At 29.0% G+C, this 8,423-nt stretch overlaps 1 protein-coding gene across 1 annotated transcript in view; it reads left to right on the plus strand.

The window, feature by feature from the left end:
- Positions 1-8,423, plus strand: part of LOC107437329 (GRAM domain containing 1B) — a 38,022-nt gene that overhangs the window by 3,891 nt on the left and 25,708 nt on the right. Inside the window, exons 2-4 of the mRNA XM_021148035.3 lie at positions 221-530; positions 3,242-3,326; positions 6,627-6,730. Coding sequence (XP_021003694.1) covers positions 221-530; positions 3,242-3,326; positions 6,627-6,730 — 499 coding nt within the window. The remainder of the gene's footprint in view (positions 1-220; positions 531-3,241; positions 3,327-6,626; positions 6,731-8,423) is intronic.

The following is an 8,423-nucleotide window of genomic DNA, read 5'->3' on the forward strand; positions in this document are numbered from 1 at the left end:
GCAAGAAAGATGATGTAACTATCTTAAAGTATTATGTGATGTTAATGATGTGATCTGCTGAGATATTGTAACAACAGCTCTAAACTCCACGCACACACATACATATATATATATATCCCTCCTTGATTATTAGTTCTAATTTTTTTATATGTACCTACTTTTTTCTTAATATTTTGACTTTATTTGTCTTTAAATATATTAACAGAACTCATTTTTACAGAAATAGCCCAAACTCTGGACCTGAAAAGGATACCAGTAATCAAAAGAATTCGGATGCTCGAAGCTCCACTTCCGTATCCTCTTCATCAAAGTCTGAGAAAAATGTAGACGGGGAACTGCAAGTGGATGGGAAGTGGACCACCAATAGTCAAGACAACTCTATATTTGCTGATAATTTAAGTAGGTCTTCAGAGTCCGGAAAGTCTGTCGACTTATGCTCTCAAAAGTCTCCAGAAACTCAGTCGGTTAAATCAACCTCCAAAGTAAAATCAAATGAGAAAAAGGAGAAGAAAAAGTCATCTTGGTATAATGTTAGTATCTTTTGAAATCTGCTTGAAATAAACCATCAGGGTTTCCACTTCACACGGAAAACCTGGAAAATACAGGGAATTTAAAAATAACAGAGAAAATGCAAGCGAATTTTGATTTATTTTTCTTTACAAACTGGGAAAATACAGAGAATTTTGTTTCTTATTTTTGTCTTTTAAAAAATGGTGACCACTCAAAACATATGGGATATTTAACCATGATATTTCAGCTTTACTAAACTATTTCATTTACTATAGCATTATTTAAGTATGTTTAGCTGTTTTTCCAGCAATTAAAACTAATAAATATAGTAAGCTCAATATAGCTCACACAAGAGCACAATAATTGTTATGTTCCCTCTTAATATATTGTGTATAATATGTACAGGGAAAACACGGTGAATTTTTTCCCCAGATTTGAGTGACAACCCTGAAAAGTCACTTCTTTTTTCCTCTGATAAATATCAGTCTAAAGATAATTAACATATGTATTTCCTTTAAAAACAATTTAAATGGTTATTTACGGAATGACATACAGTATCTGCTTTATGTAATGATGTTGGATCTGATAATATTATGCGTCCTTAATGTCTCTCAAGCAAAATTAGATGTTAATGATGCATTTAATCATATTTTTTAAAATCATTTTAATTAACTGTAAATATCTACCTCCAATGTTTTTTGCTCATTTATGTAGTAATATGTGTGTTAGACAATACAAGATTTTTTTTCCTTCCAATTTGATGATTATAGCAAAATAAATTGTAAACTGACCTTAATAATTAGATTTGTGTTGTTAAAATAAGTTTAATTTAAATCACAGGAAATCTTATATACTGCAAAAGACTTAAAAATTACAAACTTTCTACAGGTAATGTTTTAACTAAACTACTCCTACTAGTTAAATTTTTACCATTAATATTGCAAAAAAAAGAAGCCTTAATTAGTTAAATGCTAAATAATTATAAATGCCTACATAATGGGACAAAGATTATTAATGGTGTCTAATCAATTTGAGCAGATATTGTTTAGCAGACTTGATAAAAAAGTAAGTTAAAGTTAGTTCTGCTCCAAATGTAAGTTTTTCTATAGAGACTTTGGTTGTTTTATTATGCAGAGTGTGCAAAATAAAAAAGGGACCAACCTTAGTAATTTTTGATCTAATGATTAGATCTTCGCGTTCTAGGACTTCATCTAAATGGCTCAAGGGAGTGCCCTCAAATATCCTAATTAATGCATGCAAACGATATTTTAAGTTACGAAATAGGACTCAAAAACATACTTTCTCTAAATAAAAAATTTTTTTTGTTGTTGACAGATTTGGATATTTGACCCCCAAAATATGGTCCCTATAGTTTGGTTAGTGAAGCGATTCAAAGTTTGGACTGCTTAATGTTAATTTTACTTTTTGTTAGTTTGCCATAAATCTAGGACTTTTTGCCTACAGTTATAAAATTCGCTTATCCAAAGAAAATTCCATCCAAAAGATAAATTTTAATAATTTTATTATTTTATTAAAAAATGTTTGAAAAAATTTTGAGTTGTAAGGTATACAATTTTTTACATTTTAAAGTATGTCATTTTAAATGGCAAAATACAAAATTTCAGTGAAATCAATTAAGTAGTTCCTGAGAAATTAAATTTTAAATATCTGCCCTTTTTCAAAATTAAGTTTAACTATTCAACCGATTTTGCCCAAATTTTGTATTTTGTCATGTTAAATTATATTCTTTAAAATGATGCAAAAAAAACTGTACCTTACAATTCAAAATTTTTTCAACCATTCTTAAATAAAATAATAATAAAATAAAAAAAATATTTACTAAAATTTAATTTTTGCATGGAATTATCTTTGGATAAATGAATTTTATAATTGGGTGCTAATGTTTTTTAATTTGCTTAAAAAGTTCTGGAGATATAGCAAAATTAATATTAAGGGATCTAAACTTTGGAACACTCTCCTGACCAAACTATTGGGAACATATTTCCCAGACTGCAGCTACCCCCTATATTTTGGGAGTAAAAAATCGGAATCTGTCTAAAAAAATACATGTTTATTAAAGGAAATTATGTTTTTGTGTCTGATTGCGTAATTTAAAATATCGCCTGCACTTATTAATTACCATGTTTGAAATCACCTTTTCGAACCATTAAGATTGAGTCCCANATATCCGATCATTAGATCAAAAGGTAACCATTGTGGTAATTTTTTTTTTTGCACACTGTTCATTACTGATTTGAGCAGTTTCTTTTTTTGGAATATCAGTAATAAAACGAATTTGTGAGGATTTTTTTAAGACAGTAACAATAAGAGAAAAAACAATAAATCATACCTGTTATATAATGAAAAATTATTTGAGAAAGTAATTCTGTTAAAAAAAATTTACTCTAATAAAAAATACAAATTCTAATGCTTTAAGAGTTAAATTTTTTCATGAAATGAATTGTTTGTTTTTAATGTTTTAAATTTGAGTTTTTTGCTTTAAAATGTTCATCAAATATTTTCAGATATGAGTAATTGATTTAGTTTCTTTCAGTGTGAATAAAAGTATTCTTTTTTGTATTTTTACCCTTCTAAATTTTGTAATATTAGTGTAGTTTAATTTATCATGAAATTTAATTAAGAAAAGCATGTTGTTATAATTGTATTCACGCTTATATTTGTCTTTATGCATGCCAGAATTTCCAAATTATATTTATTCCATTTTTTGCAGATGTTAAACCCCACCTATAAATCTAGAAGTGATGATTTCAAGACCCTCTTTAAAGATCTACCCGACTCAGAGCGTTTGATTGTGGGTTAGTGCCATCATATTATTTTTTTGCCTTTATAAATAATCTTTCATATATAATATTAGATTTATGTAAAAATGTCTCTACTTGTAACTTTTCTCCAGGTTTTCAAAATTTGCAGAAAGCTTACTTTTTACAATAAATAACAGGAAAACCTGGAAAATACAGGGAATTTAAAAATAACTGGAAAAATGCTGGGAATTTTGAGCTTTTCTTTAGAAATTGGGAAAATACAGGGAATTTTGTTTCTTATTTTCGTCTTTTAAAAAATAATAACCACTCAAAGTGCTATGCATGGGATATTTAAAGATGATATTTCAGCTATATTAAACTAGTTTATTTGTTATAGCATTATTTGTCTTTAGTATGTTCAGCTGTTCCTTTTTTCTTCAAGTTTTTTTAGCAATTATAACTTGCATAGTTAGCCTAATACAGCTCATACAAGAGCACCCTGATTGTATTTTTCCTCTTAATATGTTATGTATAATATGTACAGCAGTGTTTTCATCGCACAGAAAAAATGGGTGAGAATTTCTCACCCTTTCTCAAAAACAGGGTGAGATTTCAAAAAGTTAAGTGAGATTTCTAAAAATTAAAAGAAAAACACNTTTTCTATATTTGAGTGGCAACCCTGTTAAATTTGTCTTGAATACTGACTATTATTATAAAAATAAGGCTGAATTTAACTTGTTTCTTTATAGCATATGTAAGGCAGATTAAAAATCTGTTCAAAAAATGATGAGGTTGTCAAAATTTTATCTAAATTTTTTACACTGTTATATATTTTTTGGAATAAATTATTTTGCAGCCTGTAATCATGTATTAAAGGTTTGAAAATTTAAGAAGAAAAAAAATTCAAAAATTTTTTTGTCTTTTGATTTTTATATTGTTCAAATTTTAATTTAATTAAGGAAAATTACTTGAAAATTTTTGAAAATAATCAATTTTATAACCTCAAATTGACAAGCTAATTTTATGAAAAAACTAAAACCGCTAGTAATTGAATGTAAAAAATGAGTTAATTATTTTTTTTAAAGACTTTTTTTTTTAAATTTTAAATCAGGTTTTTATTTATTTATTTTTTTCAATATTTTAAGACTTTAGTTAAAAATTATTTATATCCTATAAATATAAATATCTTTGGAATATCATTAAAAATGAATTGTAACAATACGCATGTAACTTAATTGTGTTAAAATTGTTATACAATGATGCATGTAAAATGTAAATGCATAAGAGTATATATATGTAGGTATTGCATAATCAAATTATTGAGAATGGAAATTTTTTATTATTGCAGTAACTGAAAGTTGTGTTGTCTTATGTAAGAAAATACTTATATTAACTGTAGATTGTCATAAATTTCAATGCAGGTCCATTTAACTTATCTAATTATCATATAGATTAATTTAACTTATCCAATTATAACATTATATAATTTAGCTTATCAATGGGCTATTCCATAGTTATGGATGTAGCATATGTTGACTTTGAATACGTATAACTTAATAAAAAATCCTCAAACACTTATAATATTTTTTTGCAGGGATTATTTTTCTGGTTCTCTGCTAACTAAAATAACTAAAACTTTCAAAATTTCATGAATTAGAAAATTTAAAAAAAAAAAAAAAACTAACTTTTATGGTTGTAACTCATACATAAGTTAAAATTGCCCGGTGGGTAATTAGTTTACATATTTCTAGAAATTGTATCTCCTGTCCGTAGCCCATGAAAGCGCTAATCATTTTACATGTCTGATGAAATAATTGCAGGTTCATATGTACGTATACTGAGCTGGGTTTGATGAGAATCTTGCACTTTCGTGTGCAACTCTGCAGCATTTTGCAAGATATTCTCAATTTCAGGCTCCATTTTCCTCCCTCTGATATGGAACCGAAAAATTTCTTTTAAAATCTCTATTTTATGGTGGCTAATATAATCAAGAAAAGAGTTCTTTATCAGAAACTAGTTATTTTATTATGATCATGAAAAGTATTTGTAAACTATTTTGCATTTTGTTAATGTATATAGTGCTTAAAAATATTCATTTAGTGCTTAAAAGGTGCTTAATTTTTGTTGAATAATTTGGCTATGCACCCTGTTTGAAGTCATAATTTTATAGTTTATTTAAAATTTTAGAATAAATAACTTAATTTTTTGTCTTTAATTTTACTAAAAATTAAACTATTTATTTCCTGTCATTTTGATGCTTTTCTGTTACCAGATTTGATTATTTAATCAACATCAAGGGTAGAAATCAATAAAATTTAGTCATTGGTTTGAAAGACCTGTTATTAAAAAGATATTTCTAAGTCTGTACACACTTTCACTAGTTTCTATACCTGTCTTTATTAGTTACTTAAGTTAATAAAGTGGATTTGTAAAAAAAATTATTATACAGATTATATGTAATGCCATAATTATGATGAAATATGTCATTATGTGACAAGAACCTTAACCAAAACATAGCAATTTTAATGAATGAACACCAATTTTAAATTAAATTTAGAACAGTTTCCAGAAATAATATTTCTCATAAATATCACTATTTTTACAAACAATATAATAAAAAACTATCTTGCATGAAGTCAAAATTTAATAGTTTATTTAAAATTTTAGAATATATAACTTCATAAGTAGACTTTAATTTTATCAACTATGAAACTATTTACCATATACCTGTCATAGTTATTTAAGTTAATAAAGTGAATTTGTATTAAAAATTATAATACAGATTATATGTAATGCCATAATTACGATGAAATATGCTATTTTGAGAAAGAACACTGACCAAAACATAAAATGAAAAAACAAAACAGCATGTCATCCGTTTTTTATAGTTTGTCTAAAATAAGAACTCCTCCAGACATTCTTCTGTACCTGTGGTAGTGACTATGGTAACGAGGTATGACTATTTCAAGTAGGGGTGCGGGGTCACTGTTTTGAAGGGTTTTCACTCAGGTCTTTGAGAGAAATCGTATCTCTTTCTTTGGTCTATTGTGTTAGTCCTTGAGTGAAACTACCCTCTCTAAAATGCGCCATTCTTGTTTCCATAGCACCAGATGACCTCATACTTTGTGGTGGGAGGAGCTCTTAGCTTAGTAAAACTATACATTGATTGCGGTTCGGGGGGACACCAGCTAATTATTTTATGGTGGTCAGAGTCACATTTTAGTGGTCTTAGACCTACGAACCACTGTTAAATTCGACAATTAACTTTAAGTTGAACTAACTAAACTTCAAATTTATGCTAATTACATTATACTACATTTTAAGAGTGTAAATTTCTGCTGTTCTTAATTTCAGACTATTCCTGTGCATTGCAGAAAGATATTCTTGTACAGGGAAGGCTGTACATTTCTCAAAATTATATTTGCTTTTATGCTAATATATTTCGATGGGAGACTTTTGTAAGTAATTTTAATATTACAATTATTTTGTTGGGCATGCCAGTAGTTTTTTAACTGTTTCACTAATTATTGTTTATGTGTGTTTTAGAAGAGATTCATGTTTAATACTTACTGAATGAAATGTACTTGTTTAACCGTTTCCCTGATTATCCCGAGTTAGCTCAGGTATTGCAAATATTTATTATCCCGAGTAAACTCGGACATAGCAGAATTCGTCAATACGTTTTGTTTTATCGCGTTTTTATTCGGCCGGAAAGCAAAATTTTTTCATATGTTACGCTTGTAATTGATCATTTTTTGTCCTTATTACGTGGGCAAATGTAGCAACGTCCATTAGATTTCAGAGCTTTCTTCTGAGAAGTAGGTTCACTTTTGTCTTTTACGTCGTTGCATGCATCCGGGCATCTCTTTTGGCAGTCTTTGGGTGATGAATTTTTCTTTTTTCCACAATGTTCAGTTATCTTTTCCAATAAAATTATCGTTGTTAGAAGCATCTTCTTGAGTGGAATCTTCTTTAAATTCTGATTGTGAGTCATGATCACTCATAATTTCGAGATCAGAATTACATTCCGCTTCCTCATCAGAAAAAATGTCTTCCTCACTCTAAACCTCACCCAAAAGCTTTCGCAGCCTCTCCAATTCCTTTTCGTACGGAGTCGCCATGTTGCAGCTAAGAAAAAACTCACAACACAAAAAGTAACAATGTTTAAATGTATATTTTCGACTAACGCGAATAGGCGCGTGGGGTCCAGTCACACCCCTAACTTGATAACACCTTTGTCAAAGAAAAAATAATGACCCTTTGGAATTCGTAATACCTGATATAGGGTGGTGGGTGCATAAAATTAGACTACTGAAAAGAAAGAAATTTCAACGTCAATAGAAGAAAAGAAATTGTATAAACAAAATCATCTGGGGTCCATATGGACCCCCGCGCGTCCTGCCGGGTTAACGAAGACTCCTGTATTTTATGACTATTTCCTTTTTACCAGTATATTCTCAAATTTCTCCGTATTTGTTGAAGAAATTTATTTAAAAAAAATTTTTTTTGGTGATAAAATATCCACTGATGGCAAAAATACTTCTCTTATTACTCAACAGATGGTGCTATTACCAGTACTGCAATATGTGGAGTGTTAATAGTTTAAATAATTATAAATAATGACTTAAAAAATCTTCTCTAGATTAAGATTTATATACATATTTTTTACTTCGCTAAATGTAAGTGTTTACATTATTTCCAATTTTGAATTTCTCTTTTTCAATTACATGATTATGCATGATGTATCAAAACTTTACTCATAGCCTAAAAAAGTGTAGCTACAAAATCTCCGTAATTTTATTTCTCCAATGTTGGCAGGTATGATTGTGTTCAAAAGCTTTCGCAGGCTGCCCATACGCAGTCGGTGGGCCGCAGATTGTGCACCCTTATGGAAAAAAAGCATCCAAATGTATTAAACTTTTCCAATACTTTTCAATTCATTCAAATGCTTACAAATGAGCTGCGATGGCTCAGGAGATAGAGCATTCGCCTTCCAATGAGTTGAATCGGGTTTGAATCCCAGTCGAAACGAATTCCGCATCCGGCTTGCACTGACCACAGTGCTGACGTGAAATATCCTCAGTGGTAGACGGATCATGGGTTAGAGTCCCCTTGCCGTCAGGCTAACCGTGGGAGGTTCTCGTGGTCTTC

Source organism: Parasteatoda tepidariorum, chromosome 4 (genome assembly GCF_043381705.1).
Source record: "Parasteatoda tepidariorum isolate YZ-2023 chromosome 4, CAS_Ptep_4.0, whole genome shotgun sequence".
NCBI lineage: Eukaryota > Metazoa > Arthropoda > Arachnida > Araneae > Theridiidae > Parasteatoda > Parasteatoda tepidariorum.